Source organism: Oryctolagus cuniculus, chromosome 12, assembly GCF_051225735.1.
Source record: "Oryctolagus cuniculus isolate XC-2025 breed Fujian yellow rabbit chromosome 12, ASM5122573v1, whole genome shotgun sequence".
NCBI classification, from domain to species: Eukaryota; Metazoa; Chordata; class Mammalia; order Lagomorpha; family Leporidae; genus Oryctolagus; species Oryctolagus cuniculus.
Genome location: NC_142878.1, coordinates 65,342,648 through 65,369,669, shown reverse-complemented (window position 1 = coordinate 65,369,669; position 27,022 = coordinate 65,342,648). Strand labels below are relative to the sequence as shown.

Genomic DNA, 27,022 nt, shown 5'->3' with positions numbered 1-27,022 from the left:
CCTAGGAAGGCCATGGCGGATGGCCCTGCCACCCTAGTAGGAGACCAAGATGGAGTTCCAGGTCCCTGACTTCACTGCAGCCATCTCGGGAGTGAACTGGCAGGTGGATGACCTCTCTCTCTCTCTCTCTCTCTCTCACTCTCTCACTCTCTCACTCTCTCACTCTGTAACTCTGTATTTCAAATAAATAAATCTTTAAAAAGTAGTATAAAAGAAAAGAGTAGATATGGTAAATGTTATTTTCAAAAAAATATAAAAAAGTAAGATAAAACAAAAAAGGGGGAAAATAAACAAAAAAATTTAAAAATGGGGAGCAAAAAATAGAGGAAGAAAGAATGGAGAAAGGAGTATAACCTAAGAATTTACAGTGGATTAACAAGAGTAAATTTTGGATTATGGATGTTTGAGTGAATGTTTTTTTAAATGTTTATTTGTTTATTTTTAGTTTGAAAGGCAAAAAAAACAAAGGCAGACAGAAAGAGAGTTCCCACCCACTGATTCTTCCTCAGATGCCCACAACAGCCAGGGACTGTTCCCCACATCTGGGACTCCCATGTGGGTAACAGGGCCACACCCACTTTGGCCATCACAGCTACTTCCCAGGGTCCATGTTAGCAGAAATCTAGAATCGAGCTGGGCATCAAACACAGGCACTCTAATATGAGACACAGGCATCTTTTTTTTGGTTAAGATTTTTTTATTTTCTTGAAAGAAAGGCAGTTAGAGAGAGAGAGGGAGGGATGAAGAGAGAGAACTTCCATCTGCTTGGTTCACTCCCTAAATGACTACTAATGGCCGAGGCTGGGCCAGGCTAAAGCCAGGAGCCAGCAGCTTCTTGCGGGTCTCCCACATGAATAGGAGAGGCCCAAGCCCTTGAGCCATCCTCTGCTGCTTTCCCAGACCACTGGCAGGGAGCTGGATCGGAAGTGGAACAGTCTGTACTCTAACTGGTGCCCATATGGGATTCCGGACAGGCGGCAGCTTTACTGTCTACGCCCCACAGGTCCTTTTTATAGCAGCATTCGTCCATTCATGAGGGAGGAGCTTTCGTGACTGGAACACCTTCCGTGAGGCCCCGCCTCCCAGCACTGTCACACTGGGATTAGCTGCCAGCACGTGAGATTTGAAGGGACGACCGCATTTGAACCCTTGCAGGCATCTCTTCCCTGTGAAAAACTTCAAGCAGGAACATTGGCTAAAAATATGGAATTCTTAGAATCATTTTAGGGGAAATCAGAAAAAGTTACCTTACTCTTTCCCTTTCTAAGGGAACAGAAGAAGAATTTCTTTACCTGGTTCTCCCACAGCTGCCTTGTCGGCAGCAGCAGCCCCAGCTGTGGACTGACCTGGCTTTGTGACTCACAGCAGGGAGTAGTTGAAGCTTCCATCCAGTTCTTTGGGGGAAACCACAAGCGTGCGATCAGGTCACTCTCAGCCAGACTGGATGTATCTCTTTTGTACAAGAGATTTGTTTCCCGTTACTCTGGCAAAGCAATTTTTTTTCCCGTTCTCTACCACAACATAAGACCCTGGCTTGGTATTTGACTAGTGGGCTGTTTGGAGATCCATTTAAATGCAGTTTAGAATGGGTGACAGAGACATCCCAGAAGCACAGAGCCATAGAGCAGGTGGACAGCTCAGCTTGTTCTCTCGCACACAGAGCACCAGCCTCCCTACATCATCGCAGTGTTGCCGCGCTACGTGGAGATCCGAACATTCGAGCCGAGACTTCTGGTCCAAAGCATTGAGTTGCAAAGGCCTCGTTTCATCTCCTCTGGAGGGTGAGGAATTTTTGTTTTTTACTGTGGCTGCTGTGTTACCCACAGCTCTACAGCCACCCGTGTCATCACAGAGCCCGTGCTCTTTTGCTAATATCCTCACTCCTGCCTACAGATCAAACATCATCTACGTGGCCAGCAATCATTTTGTTTGGAGACTCATTCCTGTTCCCATGGCCACCCAAATCCAGCAACTTCTCCAGGATAAGCAGTTTGAACTGGCGCTGCAGCTCGCGGTAAGTCTTAGCTTGATCCTCGGATTTGAGTCCACCTTCCTTCCTGTTCTCAAACATAGGTGAGTTTGTTACAGATGTTCATACTTAGTTTGGACTAGAAGAAGCACACAGCAGGAAGTCTGGGGTCTGTGTATACGGTAAATCTAGGTGATGTTACTTTTTCACTCTTGCTTATCTGTCAAACATAGAATGAATGCCAGTTATAAAAACAGTACCTCATAAAATTAATGGGAGAGTAAAATAATTTAATAGATGTTGTCTGATCTTGAAAAATTGGAGACACTGCAGACATTAAAGTGTAGCAACAATCTCTCTCTCTCTCCCTCTATCTCTGTAACTTTGCATTTCAAATAGATCAATTTTTTTTTAAAGAAAAAGAAAAAAGGAAGAAGAAATGTACTATCCTGGTCTAGTTGAATGCAACAGATGAAAGGTTCCTCAAACTTCCATTCAGCAGCAAACCCCGGGGCTTAGAAAAGTAGGCCTTCCATGGCTGCACTCAGCCTGTATTCACATATTCATTTATTTTTTAAAGATTTATTTATTGGGCCAGTGCTGTGGCGTAGCGGGTAGAGCTGCTGCCTGTAGTGCTGGTATCCCCTATGGGTGCCGGTTCAAGTTCCAGCTGCCCCATTTCTGATCCAGCTCTCTGCTACGACCTGGGAAAGCAGTAGAAGATGGCCCAAGTCCTTGGACCCTGCACCTGTGTGGGAAACCCGGAAGAAGCTCCTGGCTCGTGGCTTTGGATTGGTGCAGCTCCAGCAGTTGTGGCCATCTGGGGAGTGAACCAGCAGATGGAAGACCTCTCTCTCTCTGCCTCTGCCTCTCTGTAACTCTGTCTTTCAAATAAATAAATCTTTAAAAAAAAACCCAAAAGATTTATTTATTTATGTGAAAGAGTTACAAAGAGAGAGGAATAAACAGAAAGTGAGATCTTCTGTCCTCCAGTTCATTCCCCAGATGGCGGCAACAGCCAGGACTGGGCTAGACTGAAGCCAGGAGCCAAGAGCTTTATCCAGGTCTCCCACATGGGTGCAGAGGCCCAGCGACTTGAGCCGTCTTCCTGGTCATTAGCAGGCCCCTACACTCACACATTTATGATCACTGCTTCCTCCAGTGTTGGCAAAGTGGTGACCTTGCTCCTGTTCCAGAGGTGCCCCCAAGAAGACCATCCCGGAAGTAGTCAGAGTCTGTGGTCCTGAAACAGTCCGTGATGATCATTGTCCTATGCGGAGGATGGATTTGATTTTAGGAGACACCTTAAGTCTTTCAGAGTCCTAGTCATTAAACAGGACAGTACTAACTTCAAGAAGTTTTTTGAGGGTAATAGTAGTAAAATTTCATTTTTAGAGCATCTTCTGAATTGCTCTGAAAGGAAAGCAGTGACTATATTTTTTTTCTTGGAATAAATATGTTTATAGTTACCTAAGTTGGCTACCCGCAAAGATCAACATTTATTTTGGATGTGTAAATTCTGTCTTTAAAACAAAAGTTCCCAAGCTGGCATTGTGGCATAGCAGGTAAAGCTGCTGCTTGCAACGCCAGCATCCCATACAGGCGCTGGTTCATGTCCCAGCTGCTCCACTTCAATCCAGCTCCCTGCTAATGAGCCTGGGAAAGCAGTAGAAGATGTGCTTCCTCCTGGTCTCCCATGCGGGTGCAGGGCCCAAGCACTTGGGCCATCCCCCACTGTACTCCCAGGCCACAGCAGAGAGCTGGACTGGAAGAGGAACAACCAGGACTAGAACCTGGCACCCATATGGGATGCTGGCGCTGCAGGCGGAGGATTAACCAAGTGAGCCACGGTGCCGGCCTCCATAGTTTTTGGACTTTAAAAAAAGAATATGCCATATGTAATTCTTATTAGTATATATATTTTTTTAATTTATTTGTTTGAAAGGCAAAGTTGTAGAGAGAGAGAGGTCTTCTATCCACTGGTTCACTCCCCAGATGGTCCAATGGCCAGAGCTATGCCAATCTGCATCCAGGAGCTAGGAGCTTCTTCTGGGTCTCCCACACAGGTGCAGGGGCCCAAGGACTTGGGCCATCTTCTACTGCTTTCCCAGGCCATAGCAGAGAGCTGGATTGGAAGTAGAGTAGCCAGGACTCGAACTGGCACCCATATGGGATGCTGGCATTGCAAGCGGTGGCTTTACCCGCTGACCCCTCGTTTCTTTTTTTAGATTTATTTATTTACTTATTTGAAGGACAGTTACAGAAAAAGAGAGATCTTCTGCTGGTTCACTTCCCAAATGGCTACACTGGTCTAGACTGAGCTAGAAGCTAGGAACTTCATGCAGGTTCCCCACATACATGGGAGAGACCTAAGCACTCAGGTCGTCTTCCTGCTTTTCCAGGTGCATTAGCAGGAAGGTGATAGAAGTAGAGCAGCAGGGACTCAAACTGGTGCTCATATGGGATGCTGGCAGAGGCTTAACTTGCTGCACCACGACCCTGGCCCCTAGCATCTATTTTTCTTAACAGGAGGGTCTCGGCATCATTTCAGTGATCTGCAAGTTGTCTGTTTAATCTTTGATAGAGAGGACGGAGTGAGTTCCTATTTCCTTCTCTTTCTAGGTCCGTAGTTAACTACGTTCTCTTTTTAGGACAAAAGAGGGCTGGTTGACATCGTTTTAGTAAACGATGAGAAATCCATCTTTGTTGTTGTTGTTGAAATAGATTAGATACGGCTGGCACTGCAGCTCAATAGGCTAATCCTCCGCCTACGGCGCCGGCACCCCGGATTCTAGTCCTGGTCGGGGTGCCGGATTCTGTCCCGGTTGCTCCTCTTCCAGTCCAGCTCTCTGCTGTGGCCAGGGAGTGCAGTGGAAGATGGCCCAAGTCCTTGGACCCTGCACCTGCATGGGAGACCAGGAGAAGCACCTGGCTCCTGGCATTGGATCAGCGTGGTGCGCCGGCTGCAACGTGCCGGCTGCAGCGGCCATTGGGGGGTGAACCAACGGCAAAAGGAAGACCTTTCTCTCTGTCTCTCTCACTAACTCTGCCTGTCAAAGAAAAAAAAAAAAAAGAAAGAAAGAAATAGATTAGAGAGTGAGCATTTGTCCCACCAGGTAGGATGCTGGTTAGGACATCTGCATCCCACATCAGAGTGCAGTGTCTGGCTCTAGCTCTTGACTCCAGTTTCCAACTAATGTGGACCCTGGGAGGCAGCAGTGATAGCTCAAGTAGCTGGATTTCTGCTGCCCACCTGGGAGACCTGGGTTGAGTTGCCAGCTCCTGGCTTTGGCTCCCAAGTTGTTGTGGGCATTTCGGAGTAAACCAGTAGATGGAGCTCTTTTCTTTCTTTCTTTCTTTTTTTTTTTTTGTTTCTTTTCCTTTCTTTTATTTCGTTCCTTCCTGCTTCCTGCTCCATTTCCAATCCAGCTTCAGGGTGATGTACCTGGGAAAGCAGCAGATGATGGCATAGGCGCTTGGGCCCCTGCCACCCATGTGGGAGACCCGGATGGAGTTCCTGGCTTCTGGCTTCAGTCTTGCCTAGCTGTGGCTATTGGTGACCATTTGGGGAATGAACCCACAGATGGAAGATCTCTTTCTCTCTCTCTTCCCACCCTCCTTCCCTCCTCCTCTCTTCGTCTTCCCCTCTCTGTCATTATGCATAATAAATAATTTTTTAATAAGTCAATAAATAAATACTTAAAAAGAGATATTCTAAAGAACAAAATTAAATTAGATCAAGACTAGTTAAAAGGGATATAAGAAAAAAAGGTTCTTAAGGAAGAAACAAAGCTAACAATAGCTGCATTTCTTTGGCCCGTGCTGTGAACAGACTTTCCCAGCTGCTCTGGCCGTGCTAGGTGTCTCCTCCCTAGCACACGTGCCCTCCCGTCATGACAGGCCCTTGCACATGCACTGTTCCCTTTGCCAGGAGCACACCCTCCTCTCGCCCTCCCTTCTGTTGTCTGCCCACACTGGCTCAGATAATTCCAGCTCCTCCTGTCAGTTTAGGGCCCTCTTAGACTCACCACCCAGACTGGATTGGTTCCCCCTCCCACATGCTTCTGTCATCCCTCTTAAACTGTTTCATTTTGATTTTTGTTTGTTTTTAAACTGAACTCTAGACTTTATTCCTATTTGGCAGGTTTTTCCGTGAATGTCCATTTGTCAGTTCCTGGATCCATTCCAGAAATCCCATTGCAGTGCTTTGCTGTGTGTCCTTAGTGTCCCCTGGGGACCGCTTCTTCATCTTTCCTTGCTCTTCATGACCTTGGCAGTTCTCCGGAGTATGGTTAGGCATGGAGCAAAATCCGTGCTGCGTTTCATTTGTGTGGTTACTTAGCAGTCTTACGTTTCTTGTACACTTCGGTGTCTTTAGCTCCTAGGATACTGTCTCTCACTAGAGTGAACTAAGTGTTTCTTGAGTGAGTGAGCTCTTACCATTTCTGCTCTCTTATTAGGAAATGAAAGATGATTCCGACAGTGAAAAGCAGCAGCAAATCCATCACATCAAGAACTTGTATGCCTTCAACCTCTTCTGCCAGAAGCGCTTTGATGAGTCCATGCAAGTCTTTGCTAAGCTTGGCACAGGTAACAATGGGTATGACTTGCTGGTAAGGAACTAACGCACAGAAAGGAGAGGCAGAAATGACAGCAGATTTCTGGAATGGGCGCAGCTTATGCTCCTCTGCGTTGGTCCTCAAAGCTAGCATTGGGCGCCCACAGTGGTTCCGTGTTCATAGTCCCAATCCTGTGAGTCTGGCTTCCCGCACACCTGCAGGTTTCCAGTGTTCCCGAATGGTTTGCCCTCACCCTTAGGTTGGGATGACAGGAAAGCGTTCAGTTCAACCAAAGTGGATTTGGTCATTTAGCGTTTACTGAGTGCTGTTCCCTCAACCTCAGCCAGTATGAACTGTGGCTGCTTCCTGTACCAGTTAAGATTCTTGGCTGTGAGCAACAGAGGACAGTATGGGATAATTCAAGCAGAATCAGGATTATTGAAGCAGGGCTTTTGGAATATTAGGGGGATGGCATTGGAGAGACCCATAAAACTGATGGGAGATGAGGCTCAGGACTAGGTGGGAACAGAAGGATCACTGGGGCCCCTCCAAGCAGGAAGCAGCAAGCTACACACACTAATCACTTAGTGTCCAGGGCAGGCTGGGTAGTCGTCCACTGGCATAGCCACTTCCTTAGTTACCACCTCTACCAGCTCTACTGTTGTTTAATCCTTAACAAAAACTGCCCCCAACTAGTGCAATAGCTATCCTTATAACAAAGTCACCCCAAACCTTACCTCTTGGTATCTGTTGGCCAGAACTGGGGAGGGGCTCCACTGGGCAGTTCTTGCTTCAGGCCTCATGTGGTTGCAGTTGTGTGTCAGTGGGGCTACTGTCATTTAAAGTCTCAACTGGGCTAGAGGGATCCACTTCCAAGCAGGCGAGTTCTCATGGCTGACAAATTAGTGCTGGATAGGGTCCAGTCGGGTCTTTCCACAGAGCTGCTTGAGTGTCCTCATGCATGGCTGACTTTTCCCAGAGGGAGCAAAGTACTTCTGTGACTGTCACTTCTGCTGTGTTCTGTTGATTTATAAGAGTTCTTCCAGGTTCAAGGCGAGGGAACATTCTCCATCTCTTTTTTTAATTTTTGAAATATTTGTATATTCATTTGAAAGGCAGAGCAACAGAGAGAAAAAGGAAGAGAGGGAGAGAGAGAGAGAGAGAGATCTTCCACCCACTGGTTTATTCCCCAAATGCCCCCACAACAGCTAGGTCTGGGCCAGGCTGAAGCCAGGAGCTGGGAATTCCATCCTGGTCCCCAACGTGGGTGGCCAGGTGCAAGCACATGGGCCATCTCCTGTTGCCTTCCCAAGTGCAATAGCTGGAGGCTGGGTCAGAACTAGAGTAGCCAGGACTCAAACTGACACTCTGATAAGGAATGCCTACACCACAACCAGTGGCTTAATCTACTGTACCACAATGCTAGCCCCTTATTTTAGTTTTTGGAAATAATTTCTTAGACAAATAGAAAGAGCTCCTATCCACCGATTCTCTCCCCCAGTGCTCGCAATAGCTAGGTCTGGACTGAAGCTGGGAATCAGGAACTCAACCTAGATCTCTGCATTAAGTGGTAGAGACCCAATACCTTGAGCCATTACCTGTTGCCTGCCAGGATCTGTGTTGGCAGGAAGCTGGAGTCAGGAAGTGGAGCTGGGAATGAAACCCAGACACTCCAGCATGAGCTGCAGGTGTCCTAACTGGTGTTGTAACTGCCAGGCTAAACGCTTGTCTCAGACGTGACGTCTCAATAGAGGAATACCTGCTCCATGAGAGGAACAGGTAGAGTGGGATCTGTGTTGGTGTGTGCTTGTCATGCTTATCTCCCTTGCTCAAGATGAAGAGGCTGTGGCAGCCAGGATTAGGTGGTACTCCCACTCCCAGGCTGTCCCGGGGTGAGGAGAGGGGTGCGGCCGTCCTCTGCTTCTGAAGACAAGCTGGGTGGTGGAGCTGTTCTCCCACCAGGACTACACTTGGTGCGTCTGTGAGTCTGTTTGTTGTCACTATGGCAAAAACCAGGGCTGGCTAACGTGTAAAGAAAAAAAGGTTTATTTAGCTCACAGTTTTAAAGGCTCAAAGTCCAAGATGGGGTGGCCCCATGGGTTCAGCCTCCGGTGCAGGCCTTCTGGGTACATCACCAGATGGCAGATGGCATTATTGTGTGAGAGGGAGAGAGCCATCATGTGACAAGACAGGAGGCGGCCGGCGCCACGGCTCAATAGGCTAATCCTCCACCTAGTGGCACCAGCACACTGGGTTCTAGTCCCGGTCGGGGCGCCGGATTCTGTCCCGGTTGCCCCTCTCCCAGGCCAGCTCTCTGCTATGGCCCGGGAGTGCAGTGGAGGATGGCCCAAGTGCTTGGGCCCTGCACCCCATGGGAGACCAGGAGAAGCACCTGGCTCTTGCCTTCGGATCAGCGCCGAGCGCCGGCTGCAGCACGCCAGCCGTGGCAGCCGTTGGAGGGTGAACCAACGGCAAAGGAAGACCTTCCTCTCTGTCTCTCTCTCTCACTGTCCACTCTGCCTGTCAAAAAAAAAAAAAAAAAAAAAAAAAAAAAAAACAGGAGGCAAAAGAGATTCAGGGTAGGTTTGCTCTTTGTGTAATAACCTGCTCTCACGGGAACTAACCGAATCCCTTGAGAACCACCTTAATCCCTCTGAGTGTGGTGTCCCCCACCAGTGCCCCCCACCTTCACCAGGCCCCACCTCAAAAAGGTTCCACGACCTCAGCAGCCCCATTCTGGGGACCAAGCTGCCAGCACATGAAGCTCTGGGGGACAGATCCACACCATACCCACACCGTGGCAGTGGAAGAGGAATGGATTGATGAGTGTGGGCAGCCTACAAGTGATACAAGCCTGACCTCCTCCTCCAGATGAGCTTAATAACTGGGGCATTGTTTTCAGTGCACCACCAGCTCCTCGTGCCTAGTAAGTAGAACTTCCATAATAGCTTGATCTGTTTTCCATGTACCGGTTATACTCATACCCCAGCCCTGAAGCTTTAAAGCAGGCCTGATGAAGCAACTGCTTTTTAGTTTATTTATTCCCTCTCCCCCACCTTTTAAAAATACTTATTTATTTGAAAGGCAGAACATCAGAGGGAGAGGGAGAGATACTGAGAGAGATCTTATTTCCACTTGTGCACTCCCCAAATGGCTACAATAGCCAGGTGTAGACCAGGCCAAAGCCAGGAGCTAAGAACTCCACATGGGTCTCCCTCATGGATGGCAGGGGTCAAAGCACCAGGAATGCCATCCACTGTCTTCCCAGGTACATCAGCAGGGAGCTGGATCATAAGCTGAGCAGCCAGGACACAAATCAGCACTCCAATATGGTTTGCCCACGTCACAGGGAGTGGCTTAAACCACTGTGCCACAATGTTGGCCCTCAGTAACACCCTTTTACTATACATTGAGGTACAGGCATGTTTGCTGCAATGCCTTGTGAAATCTTACATTCTATCAAACATGCCTGTGAAAAATAACAGGGCTCAGGGGAATGTTAAGGTTGGAGCATTCCACTCAGTCTGTGTGACTTTGTAAGCACAGCACTGATAAAAACTATAAAAACCCCACTGGAATCACACTTCCACTGGTGCTGGTCCCAGTGAGGTAGTCCTTGGAAACTGGGCGGGGAAGGGGGAGATGTGCTTCTTCCTTTGGAATGCAGATCTTTGCAGGCATTTGCCTTTTTTTTTTTTTTTTTTTTTTTTTTTTTTTTTTTTTTTTGACAGGCAGAGTGGACAGTGAGAGAGAGAGAGACAGAGACAAAGGTCTTCCTTTGCCGTTGGTTAACCCTCCAATGGCCACCACGGCCGGCGCACCGCGCTGATCCGATGGCAGGAGCCAGGTGCTTCTCCTGGTCTCCCATGGGGTGCAGGGCCCAAGCACTTGGGCCATCCTCCACTGCACTCCCAGGCCACAGCAGAGAGCTGGCCTGGAAGAGGGGCAACCGGGACAGAATCCAGCGCCCTGACCGGGACTAGAACCCGGTGTGCCAGCGCCGCAAGGCGGAGGATTAGCCTAGTGAGCCACAGCGCCGGCAGGCATTTGCTTTTGATAGAAACCAGCTTGAACAAAATACAAAATCTGGGAGCTGACATTGTGGTGTAACAGGTTAAGCCACCACCTGTAATGCTGGCATCCCATATGGGTGCCAGCTCAAGTCCCAGCTGCTCCACTTCTGGTCCTGCTCTGCTAATGGGCCTGGAAAAGCAGCAAAAGATGGCAGTTGAAGGAATTCTGCACTGCCTCCAGAATTGCCCTGTTATAAATAATGTTTTCTTTTTTTTTTTTTTTTTTAACAGGCAGAGTGGACAGTGAGAGAGAGAGACAGAGAGAAAGGTCTTCCTTTTGCCGTTGGTTCACCCTCCAATGGCCGCCGCGGCTGGCGCGCTGCAGCCGGCGCACGGCGCTGATCCGAAGGCAGGAGCCAGGTGCTTCTCCTGGTCTCCCATGGGGTGCAGGGCCCAAGCACTTGGGCCATCCTCCACTGCACTCCCTGGTCACAGCAGAGAGCAGAGAGCTGGCCTGGAAGAGGGGCAACCGGGACAGAATCCGGCGCCCCTACCAGGACTAGAACCTGGTGTGCCGGCCGCCGCAAGGCGGAGGATTAGCCTATTGAGCCGCGGCGCCGGCCTAAATAATGTTTTCTGTATCTCTTCATACTTACGTGCTTCCTCCTCCTCCCATCTTTTGGATTCTTTTCTTTTTTGTTTTATTTATTTATTTATTTTTATGATTTATTTGTTTATTTGAAAGGCAGAGTTATTAGGAGGCAGAGGCAGAGAGAGAGGTCTTCCATCTCCTAGTTCACTCCCCAAATGACTGCAACGGCTGGAGCAAGGCCAATTCGAAGCCAGGAGCTTCTTCTGGGTTTCCCATGTGGGTGCAGGGGTCCAAGGCCTTGGGCCATCTTCTACTGCTTTCCCAGGCCATAGCAGAGAGCTGGATCAGAATTGGAGCAGCTGGGTCTTGAACCGGCACCCATATGGGATGCCGGCACTGCAGACAGCGGCTTTACCTGTTATGCCACGTCACCAGCCCTGGATTATTTTCTTGGGATAAATTTCTAGAAGTGGGATTAGTGGTGGTAATAATAATAGACAGAATTAAAAAGGAAGGAATGTCCAACATGGGAAGCAGTCCACACAGCAGACTCCTAGAATGACATTTTCTGTAAGTAACACTCTGACCTCAGGATCAACTCTTAAAGCTTCCTGGTCTGGCTGAAAGGCCTGGGAGAGTGTTTCAGGCATGGAAAGCCAAGACTCTGTGGCAGAAAATATCCTCCATGAAGGATCTCTGTGAGTGAGACCCCAGGGGTCATCAAAGAGGATATACTTTTCTCTGAAGGGAGGAGAGAACTTCCACTTTGCTTATGGTCTTGTCCAAGTACTGATGGAGTTTGTGGTCACAAAAGGCTTCCATAGCCTTGGCAGCTCTTGGCAAGAGCCTCGGGTGATCACTGATGTCATAAATAAGAATGTCAATTGTTAAATGAACAACTGAAGTCACTGTGCACTTACTCCCCATGTAGGACCTCTGTCCTTAATGAGTTGTACAATGAGAATTAACTGCAAAACTTGTTCTCAAACTGTGCTCTATATGTTGTGGGGAGGGGGGGAGGCTGCAAGCTGTTGAAATCTTTACTTAGTATAGAGTTGGTCTTCCGTATAAAAAGTTAAACTAAAAATGAACCATAATGAAGAATGGGACGGGAGAGGAAGTAGGAGGTGGGACAGGAGTCGGGGTGGGAGGGTGGGGAAAAGAAGCTCTATATGCCTAAAGCTGTACCTATGAAAACTGCATTCATTAAATAAAAACCTCAAAAAAAAAAAAAAAAGAAGTAGGAATAGTGGGTCCAAGTATTTTTTTTCCTTATTGAGACAGCAAGAATCATTGCCTTAGCAGTAGAAGGGTCATTGAGTTTCACAGTATTGCAGCCACTGGGTAGTACCATGTAAAAATAATGATTTTGCTAATTGAATGAATATAAAAATGTCTCACACACATTGTTGGATGAGTCAAAGGAGCAGAGGGGTCCCCTCCTTGACACTGATTTCCTGAGCATACCCTGTGATGTAGCATACCCTGTGATGAGTCACAGCCGCCGTGTCTGAACAGGTGCCTCCAGATCACGTCTAGTTACTACCTAGACGCTGGAACACGCACGGCTGCTCAGTATGAGGGAGTCCTTCTCATTTCTGGTTTCAGATCTCAGCACTCATGCTTCTCTTGGGTGGCACCAGATGCTCGACTAGAACCCTGAGAAGAGGGGTTTGAGAAAAGTCATTTTTAGCTTTATAGCTCCCGTGAGCAGGAAGATACATGGAACGGGCTAGAAGCGGGTGCGGAGGGCCAGGTGACCACAAAGCACACAGCATCCCACAGAACCAGCGCAGCCTGAGCTGTTTGCTCAGATCCCCGCTGCAGGTGCAGGGCTCTGCTGCCCGCCTGACTGCCCCGTGCTGTTACAGACATCTGTGAGGTCTACACGATGGCAACACAGGCTGAGAAGCCAAAAAAAAAAAAAAAAAAAGCCACATTTAATGTGTGTCATTCTGATTTGTAATATAGCAGAACATTTTCCTGCTTATTTGTAGTTTTCTTTTGGCAGTTATTCTGTGCATTTACCAAATAAATCAGATTTTGTTGCCAATTTGTTTTATGCAATCAACGTATTAGCATCTTGCCATTTATATTACAATTATATTCTCTGACCTGTTGTCTGGAAATTTTTTTTCCTACTAATATTACTTTTTTGACATGTTGATTTTTTATTATTAAGTCTCTTATACTTTTCTATTTTTCCTTGGAAATAGTTTTTCCAGTACTTTCAGAGCATTGATAAATGCTCAGTTCTGCCTCTGCATATGCATTTCTGTCTTGGAATATAGAGCCATGCCATTTTTGTGACAGTTTAGTTGACTGTGACATGTACAGGACTCAAGTCATAGATGTGTAGCTAATTTTTTTTTTTTTTTTTTTTTTTTTAAGATTTTGTTTATTTGAGAGGTGGAGTTAGGGAGAGACAGAGAGAAAGGTCTTTAATCTGCTGGTTCACTCCCCAAATGGCCACAGTGGCCAGAGCTGGGCTGATCTGAAGCTAGGAACTAGGAGCTTCTTCCGGGTCTCCCACATGGTGGATAGGGGCCCAAACACTTTGGCCATCCTCCACTGTTTTCCCAGGCACATTAGCAGGGAGCTGGCTTGAAGAGGAGCAGCCGGGACACGAACCAGTGCCCATATGGGATGCTAGCCCTGCAGGAGGAGGCTCAGCCTACTGTGCCATAGCACCGGCCCAGCTTATTGGGGTTTTATGAGCTCAGAGTCATTCCTTGTAAAAAGTCAGTGTTTAATTCACTTTGCTAGGGTAATCGACTTGTTTTACTTCAGCCTTATGTAGCTGGGCTCCTTCCCAAAGACTCCCATTTGCCCTCCCCACAGATCCCACCCATGTGATGGGCCTGTACCCTGACCTGCTGCCCACAGACTACCGGAAGCAGTTGCAGTATCCTAACCCATTGCCTGTGCTCTCCGGGGCTGAATTGGAGAAGGCTCACCTGGCTCTGATTGACTACCTGACCCAGGTAGGCATGATACAGGGGTGTATGGAGGAGTTAACCTGGACGTTGTGGTACCTGTGACCCCACCGGCATTCCACAGGGGAGTGCTGTTAAAGTCTGCAGGAGGCAGTTTCTTTCTGCTGCTGCTTCCAACTTAATAGCATTGAGCTATTGGTCAAAGCCTGATACCAGAAACCACACTCAGTTCCTAGTAAATTCACACTAAGCTGTTAAACTGAAAAGGCTACATTTTAGTTGACAAAGTATGCTATTTTTTTTTTCATTAAAAAAAAAATGTTTATTTCATCTACTTGAAAGGCAGAGTGACAAAGAAGTAGAAAGACAGAGACCATCTGCTGGTTTACCCCCCAGATGCCCACAATGGCCAGGGCTGGGCCAGGTTGAAGCCTTGAACTCCATCCAGGTCGCCCACATGGGTGGCAGGGGCCCAAGCAGCTGAGCCATCATCTGCCACCCCCCAGGACGTATCAGCGGGGCGCTGGATAGGAAGGAGAGGCTGGGTCTCAAAGCAGCACCCCAGTAAGGGATGTAGGCATCACAAGCTGAGGCTTAACCCACCCTACCACAAGGCTGCCTGGTTGTTTTTCAAACTTCTTTGTACCATACATGATTTGAGGAAAAATACTTGTAGAAAACTTTGAAAACACAAAAAATAGAAAAACACAGGAACACAAATCACCTGTAACTCTACCACCCAGAGCTAAGTAACTATTGTTCTAGTGTTGTCCTTTTGGGCTTTTTAAAATTTTTATTTACTTGAAAGGCAGAGAGTCAGTGACAGAGAGATCTTTGATTCACTGGTTTCCTCTCTGATGCCCATAACATGTGGAGTGGGGCCAGGCTGAAGCCAGGAGCCTGGAACTCCATCCTGGTCTCCCACGTGGGTGGCAGGGACCCAAGGGCTTGTGCTATCATCTCCTGCCTCCCTGGGTGTGCATCAGCAGGCACCTGCATTGGAAACAGAGACAGGACTCAAACCCACTCACTCTGGTACGGGCTGCAGGCGTTCTGAGCAGTATCTTAGCCACTGTGCCAAATTCCCATCCTCCCTTATAGGCTTTTTTATGTATTTGTGAATTAGCTTTTATATATTTATTGGCTTATTCATTGCAAACAGAGCTCAAACTATTGTTTTATAGCTTATTTGTTAAAAATTTAGCCCTGTACTGGCAAATCCCTTGTCAGTAAGTATTCTGATGTAACATGTTTGGGGTGGGGGGAGGTAGTTAGACTTTAAGCTTTTTCAGTGTAAGGAGCAGATAAGTGAGATGCTAAAGTCAGCGGCGAATTAAAGATCACCATTCACGCCTCTTAACCCCAGATTGCCGTCATGGCAGGGGATCCTTTCTTTCCTTTGCACCCATCCGCTGTGGGGGACCTTACTAAGATATTTTCTCTTTGGTGTTGTGCAGACCTTCATAAGGGGTCTCTGGGTGAGCACTGGAGACCTGGGAGTGGGCTGGCAGGGTTGTCGTGCTGCTGTGTCCACTCCCTGCATCAGGGCCGGTGGGTGCCCGCAGGTTGGTCAGGCCTGTGTTGGTGTTTTCCTGACACTGAGTCCCAGAGGTACCCAGCTGCGGCTGCCCACCTGCCAGAACACCCAGACTTGCCTCTGCCTGCACACCGCCCTCCTGTGCCAAGCAGACAAAGGTGCCTGGCCAGTGACGTGGTCGGCCACGTGCCTCGTGGATAGTAAGTACCCAGTGGATACTTGTTTTCCTTGTTACTGTTGCTGTGGCAGTTTGACAGTTTTGGTCCCTGACAGAAATCAGCTGCTGCTGTGAGATCAAGCTTGGTAGGCATGAGCTGATTTGGAGGTATTCAGAGTGACTCGGTAGCTCAGGTGACAAAGGAAGACTTGTTCATGGCCTTGACCCCCACATTTCTGGCCTTGGCAGAAACGGAGTCAATTGGTAAAGAAGCTGAATGATTCTGACCACCAGTCCAGCACCTCCCCACTCATGGAAGGCACGCCCACGATCAAGTCCAAGAAGAAGCTGCTGCAAATCATTGACACCACCCTGCTCAAGTGCTACCTGCATGTGAGCACCCTGAGCACTGTGGGAAATGCAAGGGAGGACAGCACTGGGGTGGGGGTGGGGGTTGCGCTGCCACCAGGAAGAACCAAGCTGTGATTCTGTGATGATGGGATCCACCCGGCTTCCCTGAAGCCTGTGAGGTTCTTGGAAGTTGGAGGTCGAGGTAGGAGCTGGACCCAGCAGATTCAGTGGGCTCTTCTGCTCTAGCTAGTGCTACAGGTCAGCAAGGACAGCATCGCTCCAAGAAAATTCTTGTCCCCTGCAGAACATTAGAGCCCCTCGTGTCCGAGGGCATGAGGCTCTGAGAGCCGCCGCCTGTTGTCCTGCAGAAGGGTTGCTTGCTGCCTCTTGCTTGTATTGCACCCCGGCTGCTCAGCCTGGAGCAGGCCTGGGCCAGGGAAGGGTGGGGCTCCCAGGGGGCCGTTCCCGCTGAGGTCCTGCTCCCCTGCAGACCAACGTGGCCCTGGTGGCGCCCTTGCTGCGCCTGGAGAACAACCACTGCCACATCGAGGAGAGCGAGCACGTGCTGAAGAAGGCCCACAAGTACAGCGAGCTGATAATCCTGTACGAGAAGAAGGGGCTGCACGAGAAAGGTGCCGCGGGCGGGGTGGGGCGGGGCGGGCCAGTCCTCTCCGGGCTGGGCATCTCGGGGAAGAAGCCCCTGACCTTGCTCCTGGGCTTCATGCCAGCTCTGCAGGTGCTCGTGGACCAGTCCAAGAAAGCCAACTCCCCGCTGAAAGGTCATGAGAGGACAGTACAGTACCTGCAGCATCTGGGTAAGGCCAGCTTTTCTAAAATGTATTTTTATTTATTGGAGAGGCAAGGGAGTGCCAGACAGAGCTACTTTCCTCTGGTTTACTCCCCAAATGCCTGCCGAGGATGGGCTGGACCAAAACCAGGAGCTTGGAAATCCCTCTGGATCTCCCAAGTGGGTGGCGGGAACCCAGCCACTTGAGCCATCACCTGCTGCCTCCCAGGGCATGCATGATCAGGAAGCTGGATCAAGATTCAAACACGGGCACTTAACCGCCAGGCCAAATGCCTGCCCTGAGGTCAGCTTCCTGTTCAGAGGAAGCTGATCTCCCTCCATTTCTGCTTCTGGCTGATGGGTGCCCTCCACCTGTGTTCCTCCAGTTAGCATGGGCGTCCCTCTCTGGTGGAACCATGACAGCCACTCTGCATGTAACCGCCCGGCAGAGCCAGCTGCCCGAGCGGCTATGGCTTGGACTTGCCTCCCCCGGCAGGATGGCCTTCAGTGCTGCTAAATCCTACCTCTTCCTCTAGGCACAGAAAACCTGCACCTGATTTTTTCCTACTCAATGTGGGTGCTGAGAGACTTCCCAGAAGATGGGCTGAAGGTAGGTGGGGGGAGTCCCTGGGATATATCTGAACCCAGTTGGTCCTGCTTTACTTGAAACAGTGGGAGACAGAGGAAGGATTCACGCAGTTTCTTGGAGTTTGGAAGGGTACCTGGGAAACGGGAAAACAGGGGCCCTGCGGCCTAGTGTGTCCCACACAGACTAGCTAGAGGTGCCTTCCGTGTGTCCGGCTGACCCATGCTGTGGCATGTGTGTGTGTGTATGTGTGTGTGTGTGTGTGTATGTGTGTGTGTGGTGAGATGAGCCTGGGTTGTTCTTACAGATATTTACTGAAGATCTCCCAGAGGTGGAGTCTCTGCCACGCGATCGGGTCCTCAGCTTCCTAGTAGAGAATTTTAAGGGTCTGGCTATTCCTTATCTGGTAAGCTGTTTTTGACTTGCCACTACAAAGCTTTAAACCAGGATCCAGGACTTCCGGGTTCATTGACCAGGCGGTTCAGACCTGGAGTCGGTGTTGTTTGGTGGATTGGTAGAAATGGAAGGCAGATGCTTTTTTTTTTTTTTTTTAAGATTCATTTTTGTTTATTTGAAAGAGTAACAGAGAGAGGTAAAGACAGACAGAGAGAGAAAGATCTTCCATCCGCTGGTTCACTCCCCAAATGGCTGTAACAGCTGGAGCTGAGCTGATCCAAAGCCAGGAGTCTGGAGCTTCTTCCGGGTCTCCCACATGGGTACAGGTGCCCAAGCACTTGAGCCATCCTCTGCTATCTTCCCAGGCACATTAGCAGGGAGCTGTATCGGAAGTGGAGCAACCGGGACTTGAACCAGTGCCCATATGGGATGCCGGTGCTGCAAGCTTGGGCTTTAACCTGCTATATCACAGCACCAGCCCCGCAGGCTCCTAGTGAAGAAGATCCTAGGAGACCAAGCTGGAAATGTTACTTTTGTCAACACCTTCTAAGTCTAGGTCAGGTATAGGAGGAATAAAAGAATAATTTTTTTTCAAGATTTATTTATTTATTTCGAAGTCAGGGTTACACAGAGAGAGGAGAGGCAGAAAGAGAGAGAGAGAGAGATCTACCATCTGCTGGTTCACTCCCCAGTTGGCTGCCAAAGCCAGGAGCCAGGAGCTTCTTCCAGGTCTCCCATGCTGGTGCAGGGGCCCAAGGACTTCAGCATCTTCCACTGCTATCCCAGGCCATAGCAGAGAGCTGGATAGGAAGTGGAGCAGCCGGTCCTAGAACCGGCACCCATATGGGATGCCAGCACTGTAGGCTGGGGCTTTAATCCACTGCGCCACAGCGCTGGCCCCACTGCTCCTCTTCTAATCCAGCTCCCTGCTAATGCACCTGGGAAAGGAGTGGAAGATGGCCCAAGTACTTTATTTATTTATTTGAAAGGTAGTTCATAAGAGAGTTGCCTTGGGTCACTCCCCAAATGGCCATAATGACAGGGCTGTGCCAAGCCAAAGCCAGGAGCCTGGAACTCCATTCTAGTCTCCCACATGGGTACAGGGGTCTAAACCCTTGGGCCATCATCTGCTGCCTTCCCAGATGCATTAGCAGGGAGCTGGATCTGATCAGAAGCAGAGCAGTTGGGACTCAAATCCATGCTCCAGTATGAGGTGTCGGTGTTGCAGGCAGTGGCCAAACCCGCTGTACTACAACGTTAGCCCCTCGTGATGATTTGAGCGGAACTGTCGCTTGATCATCTCGGCAGTGATATTAGGGGCTAATCTGGGTGTGAGGGAGACGGAAGAGAGAGTACAAGGCGGATGCACCTCTCACCTCAGGAGCACATCATCCACGTGTGGGAGGAGACCGGCTCGCGGTTCCACAACTGCCTGATCCAGCTGTACTGTGAGAAGGTGCAAGGCCTGATGAAGGAGTATCTCCTGGCCTTCCCCGCAGGTACCGGTCGCGGTCAAGGCCGGCCCAGCCCAGCCGTGGGGAAGTCCCTTAGAGGAGCCGGGGAGCCGCGTGGCCCGAGCGCTGCTGGGCCCCTCTGCACGTCTCTGGGAGTCACCCCCCGCCCCCGGGGTGGGGAGGGCGGAAGGAGCAGCTCTGTCTGCGAGGTGGACAGCTGTGCCTGTGAGAAGCAGGTTTGCCTTCCAGGGTTTCTCTGCTCAGCTGCTTGCGTTATTTTTAACCCTGGGCTGATGCAGGCCTGTAAATTCAAAGAAGTTGCTGGAAGGTGCCGCAGCGGAGGCCTCTGGGATCCCGTGGTTGCACCATTGCTCCCCGCCCCCTTCCCCTTGAGGAGCCCACTTTGCTGCCCGGCAGCCCCACTTCACGATGGCCATGCTCCTACAGGCAAAACCCCGGTCCCTGCTGGGGAGGAGGAGGGGGAGCTGGGAGAGTACCGGCAGAAGCTCCTTATGTTCCTGGAGATCTCCAGCTACTACGACCCAGGGCGGCTCATCTGTGATTTCCCTTTCGATGGTGAGTGTCTGGCGTGGGGCCAGCAGCCAGTGAGCCGGGGGTGGGCCGGAGCTGCTAGCATTGCACCCCCGCCTCCCACAGGGAGCCTAGGCAAGCCGGGCATTCTGGGCCCTGCTCCCTGAAGACTCACTGTGGAACCGTGACTAAGAGAACTCCTTTTTTTTTTTTTCCTGGGTTTCTGGGTGTGAACCACATGCTAATTGATAGCCATCATGCAACCTGTTAATTGATTCAGAATGTGTTTTTGGCCAGGTTTGTTGCTAGCAGTTTTTGTAGCCTGGCATAATGTGTCTGAAAAAGACACATTGATGTGATGTACAGGCACCGGACAGGAGTGCCGTGTGGGTGGGCGGGAGATGGTTCTGCCCCTGGCTGTTGCGTGCTCCCACTCAAGGACAGGATGGAGTCCCTCCTCAAAAAGCCCCTCCCCGCTTTCCCACACTGAAGTGATTTTCTCCTTGGGAAAAAAGTCCAAGTGATGGCAGTAACACACACCTCCCTCTTCTCTTGCCTCGGCCCCCGTTGCTGTCCCCGCGGAGCGCCTGCCCTGTCTGCACACGGCGGGCATGGGTACTCAGGCGCCTCCCTCCCTAGGCCTGCTGGAGGAACGAGCTCTGCTGCTGGGGCGCATGGGGAAGCACGAGCAAGCTCTCTTCATCTACGTGCACGTCCTGAAGGACACCAAGATGGCTGAGGAGTAAGTTGGCCCTCGCCTCCCACCTCCCCAGAGCCTGCACAGAGGGCCCCGAGAGGTGAGCGGCAGGAGAGGCTAAGCAGGCCACTGCCTGCTCTGCCGTGGGACCAGGGATCCCTGGTGTTGGCTGTAATGAGCCTCGTGGGTGGCCTGTCCCCGTGCCTGCCCTCACCAGTTTCTCCCTTGCAGGTACTGCCACAAACACTATGACCAAAACAAAGATGGCAACAAAGATGTAAGTAGTGGCCCTGCCCAAGGAGCGGTGTGCCTGCCCCTGCCCCTGCCCCTGCCCCACACCTGGCCACCAGCAGCACCGGGTGTGTTGCTGCCTGAGCCAGGGCTGGATCGGAGTGCCGACTGGTGTGTGCATGAGGAGCCGACAGGTGACCCTACATCCTCACTTGCTCCTCTCTCTGTGTAACTCTGACTTTGAAATAAATAAATAAGTCTTTAAAAGAAAAGAGAGAGAGAGGTCTTCCATCTGTGCTGATCCAAAGCCAGGAGCCAGGAGCCTCTTCTGAGTCTCCCATGTGGGTGCAGGGGCCCAAGCACTTGGGCCATCTTCTGCTTTCCCAGGCCATAGCAGAGAGCTGGACTGGAAGTGGAGCAGCCAGGACTCGAACTGGTGCTCATATGGGATGCTGGCACTGCAGGCGATGACTTTACTTGCTACATCACAGTGCCAGCCCCATTACCAAGACTTTAAAAGGTGGAACTGATAGGTTTTCGTGCTCCCTGCCGCTGTCACTAGAGACTGACCATCTTTTTTGTTTTCCCCCATAAAGATTTGATTATTTATTTATTTATTTATTTGAAAGCTTGAGAGAGAGGGTGAATGAGAGAGACAGAGATCTTCCATGCACTGATTCACTTCCCAAATGGCTGCAACAGCCAGGGCTGGGCCAGGCTGAAGCCAGGAGCCAAGAACTCCATCCAGGTTTCCCACATTGGTGGCAGGGGCCCCAGTACTTGGGCCATCTTCTGCTACTGTCCCTAGAGCGTTAGCAGGGAGCTGGGTGGGAAGCGGAGCAGCCAGGACTTGCTGGTGTCACAAGCAACTGTTTACCCTGCTGTGCCACAATGCCAGTTCTGAGAGACTGGTGACCCTTAGGGGTGCCCGGTGCTGGGGGGCACTGGGAGGGCTGCTGCCAGCCTGACACCGTGGCTGTGTCTGTGTGAGACAGGTGTATCTCTCCCTGCTTCGGATGTACCTGTCGCCCCCCAGCATTCACTGCCTAGGGCCAATTAAGCTGGAGCTGCTGGAGCCACAGGCCAACCTCCAGGCTGCCCTGCAGGTCCTCGAGCTGCACCACAGCAAACTGGACACCACCAAGGTCAGAGGGTGTTTCGGGGGGATGGCGGTGTTTGTGGGGAACGCAAAGGAGAAGAGCAGGTGGGGACAGGGACTAAGGTCCCCAGCCTCACTCTGTTCCTGTCCCCAGGCCATCAACCTTCTGCCAGCAAACACTCAGATCAATGACATACGCATCTTTCTGGAAAAAGTCTTGGAAGAAAATGCACAAAAGAAACGGTTCAACCAAGTGCTCAAGAACCTTCTGCATGCAGAGTTCCTGAGGGTACGGCCCTTCCAGATGCCAGGGCAGGCTTCTTGTCTTTCAGTCTGAGACAGCTCGCACCTCTCCCATTCCAACCCAGGCGCGGCCTCATGTGTCCGCACAGCAGTGGCGGGCTTGATGCTGAGTAGCAAATGTGCAAGACGGCTGTGGGGGCTGAGCCCCCCAGTGCCAGCCTCAGCCCTCCGTGTCTGTGCCACACCGTGCAGCTTCTCCCCGTCTCTCTCTTCAGGTCCAGGAAGAGCGGATCCTACACCAGCAGGTGAAGTGCATCATCACCGAGGAGAAGGTGTGCATGGTGTGTAAGAAGAAGATTGGGAACAGGTGAGCCTCCTCCACACCAGTGCTCCGACGAGGGGCGGGCGGAGGGGTGGCCCGCGGAGAACACTCGGGATGGATTTCTGCCCTTTACCCGAGAGGGACAGCACAGCCACTGGCTGTCCTGACCACCCTTGGTCTGGGAGCCTTCAGAGAGCAAGCCGTGACGGCTGTGGGCGGTGGGCAGCCCTGAAGTGCGCGGCACGGGGCTGCCGAGTTCTTGCCCCCAGCGCGGTCTTCCTCTGGCAGCTGGAAGTTCTGATGCAGCCAGAGGGTGTGTGACACAGCTGCGTGCTGACAAGCCTCTGGAGCCAGGGCTGGGGAACGTCCGTCCCGTGGGCCGTATGAGACCCGTGAAATCATTTGGTCTGGCCCTGCTGAGGCCACCACAGGCAGGACTTGAATTCAGTACATCTATAGTGGATTAATCTTTTAAGTTGATCGTTTTATGTGGCCTGCGAATGATGTTACAACTATCCAAATGGCCCCACCCCTGGTCTAAAGGAAGAAAAAGATCTTTCCACCTGCTACTTTATGGCTTGAGTAAAACCCCAAGCCAGCCTTTTCTTTAGACAAACCTAACCTCGCTGTTCTTGGTTAGAATTAACTTGACACAAGTTTGTTTGTTTTAAAATTTATTTTTATTGGAGCCGGCGCCGTGGCTCACTTGGTTAACCCTCCACCTGTGGCACCAGCATCCCATATGGGCACCAGGTTCTAGTCCCAGTTGCTGCTCTTCCAGTCCAGCTCTCTGCTGTGGCCCGGGAGGACATTGGAGGATGGCCCAAGTGCTTGGGCCCTGCACCCCATGGGAGACCAGGAGAAGCACCTGGCTCCTGGCTTCAGATCGGTGCAGCGCCGGCCGTGGCGGCCATTTAGGGAGTGAACCAATGGAAGGAAGACCTTTCTCTCTGTCTCTCTTTCTCACTGTCTGTAACTCTACCTGTCAAATTCAAAAAAAATCTTAAAAAAATTTTATTTTATTTATTTGCAAGGCAGTTAGAGAGAAAGAGAGAGAGAAAAGGGCACAGAGAGACAGAGAGGTCTTCCATCCTCCAGTTCACTCCCCAAATGGCTGCAGTGGCTGGGGCTGGGCCAGGCAGAGGCTGGGAGCCAGGGCTTCTCCTGGTCTCCCACGTGGGTGCAGGGGCCCGAGCACTTGGGCCATCTTCTACTGCTTTCCTGGATCGGGAGTAGAACATCTGGGGACTCAAACCAGCACTTATATGGGATGCCAGCATCACAGGCCGTGGCTTTACCTTTCACACCACAGCGCCATCCCAACACGAGTTCTGATGAGTATTCGATCTCGTTCTGCCCGGGCTGAGCCCTGGGCTGTGACTGGCACCTCTGCTGTGTGTTGCATTGGTTACTTAATAAGAAATACCCATGCACTCCACCTGTATGTCACTCACCCTCTGTTCTGTTATTAGGCAGAGCTGGTGGCTACAGTGACCCAGTGTTCTTGGGGCCTTAGGGGTGCTGCTTCCAGGATGGCTTCTGGGTAAGGGGCCTCTTCCAGGGACTGGCGGCAGCCCTCACCCCCACGCCGTTTCCTTCCCTGCAGTGCATTTGCGAGATACCCCAATGGAGTGGTCGTGCACTACTTCTGTTCTAAAGAGGTAAACCCAGCTGACACCTGAGCCCAGCATCCAGAGCATTCAGCAGATGGACAGCTCAGCTATCCCAGAGAGGCCACGGAGCGGCCAGCCTTAAGGAGCGGGGGGCTGCCACCAGCGGGAGTCTCCACGTTTGGACACGACTGGCTGCCTTGCGCCTGGAACGTCGCTGACTCATGGGCTGGCATTGCCAGCTTTTTAAATAGAAAGAGATTAGTTATACCTTATACCGTAATGTTGCAGGCAATGCCAGAGAATTTACCACCTGCTGGACAGGAGGAGGTGCACCGTCTTGCCTTTGCACACCTTCACCTGCGTAAGGAAACTTATTGCAAGTGTTCCCAACCATGGTGGCTCACTGAGGCTCTCTCTTCAGATGAGTGCACAGCCTCAGGAGGCCTCGCTGCGGCCGCGCAGACCAGACAGGAGGCTGTGTGGCTCCTGAGGGGCGCGGCTGTCCCCCGTGTCCCCTCTGGTCTCCAGCTCCACTCACAGCTCCAGGCTTCAGTCTCTTCACACTATTTATTGTCTTCCTTTGCCTCTCCCCTCACTGCCATGCTTTTCTCCCACACTCCGGGTAACTCATATTTCAATGAGGTCAAGTGAGAAGCAAGAGGAAGTGTCAGTGTGTAGGAATACTTGGAGAACGGATCATCCAGTGTGTTGGAAACACCCTCTCTGGCCGGATGCTGTATGTGTGAGAGCTTAGGAGAGTGCCATTCTCTGTCTAGGAGAGGGCCTCGGGGTCTCCCCGCGGGGCCCAGCAGCTCCCGGCTCTGCAGTCTCTGGACAGACAACTGCAGAGGCACCTGCTCCCGCGTCAGCAGGCAGGCGGGTTGGGGCAGCGCCTGGGAGCTCAGTCCTCGTGCTCAGGCCGCCTTTCTCCCTCCAGCCGCTTCCTGTGCACCTGCCTTAGAGCTTGGCCCGGCTGTCATCGCCCAGCTTAGTTTCACAGGAGAGCAGACTGCTGCACACAGGGGACAGTCAGGTAGGGCTGACGGCGAGGGGCTGCTGCTGTGCTGGGGAGGTGTTCAGGGAGAAGAGAACTCGCGCCAGATCTCAAGAGTGCTTGGGGCAGAGTGCTGGGGCCTGGTGTCTTTGCAGACACTGGTGGCCCAATGTCTTCAGTGGTAGTGAGGGTGGGGGCTGTGCCTGTCCTCTGTCAGCTGCAGTCATACTGTGGTGACCCAGCTGCTGACGCTAAGGGGAGGTGCTCCTCCCTGGCGTGCTCCCTGTGCCGGCAGCACCGTTCACAGCGTTGGGGGTGGGGGTGCTCTGCTCAGGCCCATGAGGCTGGGCAGCACTCCCCAAGAGCCCTGCAGAACGGCGCGTGGAGAAGGAAGTCACACAGCGGCCACCCCCACCCACGAGGAGCGGCGCTGGCCCAGGCCCAGTCTGCCGGCTCAGGCTGTGCTTCTCGGGGCGGCCCCGCTTCCTGGTCTTGCTGTGCTGGCCCGTCCCTGCTGCGAGCTGTGTTTGAAGCGCTAGAGTGCAGAACGCGTGTTTTCTTCTGTTCCGGTTTCATACGTGACCCCGCTTCCCACACGCCATTCTTTGTTCCCAAGACTCTCTGTCCTCCACAGAGAAGGCTGGAGACGGAGGCTGCCCTCAGAATAAAGAGCAAAGCAAGAAACCACGCCTATGGAGGTGTCTTTTGCTCCCCTCCCCGTGCGCTTTGATGCAGTAACCGTGGATGGTAGTAAGTTAGCCAGGAACCGTGAAGAGTGGGGGATTAGTGGCTTATCAGGGCAGCGCTTCTGTGGACCACGGCGGAGTTGGCAGCACGGAGAGGGACCCTGCTGTCGTCACTCACGGGCTGGGCATCTCCCCATCACGTCAGGCGATAACCCAGAGGGTCATGTGAGGGTATGGACCGGCTAGGACAGGGATGGATGAGGTACTGGGCAGGTGGCTTCTGGGAGAGAATGGCGCAGTCCAGAAAGCCTGTCATGTATTCAGGAGCTTGGCTCCCAACCCAGGCTCTGCCACCCTCAGCCCTGGGCCTTGGAATCCTGCAGTGTGGGTCCCTGGGCACCCCTGTCCATCACTCCTCACCTAGACAACCACACGCCCTGCCTTGGATCCCGGCCACCGGCAGTCACAGCACCTCTAGTTCTGGGAATTTCTGGTCTGAGCTTGCCCAGCTGGTTCATTGGAATCACCTCATTGGATGTTCCTTCAGCCTCCAGCTGCAGAGCTTGGGAAAGAGGGATGACTGGATGTTGGTTGCAGAACCGAAATGTGTCTCCCAACAGTTCACTTGCCCAGACATCCTTTCTGTGCCTGGAGACTGTCCCAGTGAACCACATAGTCCCCGGCCACGCAGTGGCCCCTGGCAAGGCCCCACCCCCTTCTAGTGGTCCCCGGGAGGACCGCACTGGTCTCAGTAGCTCCAGGGCCGGAAGTGCTGCTTTCTGCCCCCTCCTGCTTGTACAACCTGACCTTATCCCTGCCTGTGCCTCGAGTCACTCAGGTCTTTGCACTGATCCCGGCACAGGGCGCAGGCCGAAGCCACAGGGAGGCTGCAAAGTCCTCAGGCTATGGCTAGGCCCCGGTGCCATCGCCACCAGGTCTGCAAGCAGCAGGCCCTCTGTGTCTGGGGGATGAGCAGGGAGGCCACGAGAGGAAAGCACCTTCAAGTGCACGTGAAACCCTGAGCCGGAGCCGTGCACGTTTCTCCCTCGCAGGGCAGCTGGGGGGAGGCTTTTCTGACCTCTGGGGGAGCCTGGGCAGCAAAGGCCTCATTCAGCTGCCGTTCCCTGGGCCGGCTGTGAGGCACTGTCCCAGAGGACCTGGGAGGAATACACATAGCCGGGGCCTCCCCACGCCCTGGAAGTCTGCCCCTGCGGCGAGGCTCAGAGCTGCCAGCTGCAACCTGGGAGCTCACCTGAGTCCTGTGGAGAG

The 27,022-nt window shown here is 51.7% G+C and overlaps 1 protein-coding gene across 3 annotated transcripts in view; it reads left to right on the top strand.

Moving 5' to 3' along the window:
- VPS39 (VPS39 subunit of HOPS complex) overlaps positions 1–25,751 on the top strand; it is a 55,279-nt gene extending 29,528 nt beyond the window's left edge. For all 3 annotated transcript variants that reach the window (XM_008269136.5, XM_089310148.1, XM_051822469.3), the window contains 17 exons: positions 1,661–1,781; positions 1,894–2,014; positions 6,430–6,559; positions 13,975–14,117; positions 16,013–16,156; positions 16,605–16,746; positions 16,843–16,929; positions 17,438–17,511; positions 17,795–17,893; positions 19,265–19,382; positions 19,785–19,913; positions 20,508–20,610; positions 20,797–20,842; positions 21,792–21,941; positions 22,050–22,184; positions 22,414–22,505; positions 24,067–25,751. In XM_008269136.5, the coding sequence (XP_008267358.1) occupies positions 1,661–1,781; positions 1,894–2,014; positions 6,430–6,559; positions 13,975–14,117; positions 16,013–16,156; positions 16,605–16,746; positions 16,843–16,929; positions 17,438–17,511; positions 17,795–17,893; positions 19,265–19,382; positions 19,785–19,913; positions 20,508–20,610; positions 20,797–20,842; positions 21,792–21,941; positions 22,050–22,184; positions 22,414–22,505; positions 24,067–24,142 (1,910 nt within the window). In that variant the 3' untranslated portion in view covers positions 24,143–25,751. The remainder of the gene's footprint in view (positions 1–1,660; positions 1,782–1,893; positions 2,015–6,429; positions 6,560–13,974; positions 14,118–16,012; positions 16,157–16,604; positions 16,747–16,842; positions 16,930–17,437; positions 17,512–17,794; positions 17,894–19,264; positions 19,383–19,784; positions 19,914–20,507; positions 20,611–20,796; positions 20,843–21,791; positions 21,942–22,049; positions 22,185–22,413; positions 22,506–24,066) is intronic.
- The last annotated feature ends 1,271 nt before the right edge of the window (positions 25,752–27,022 follow it).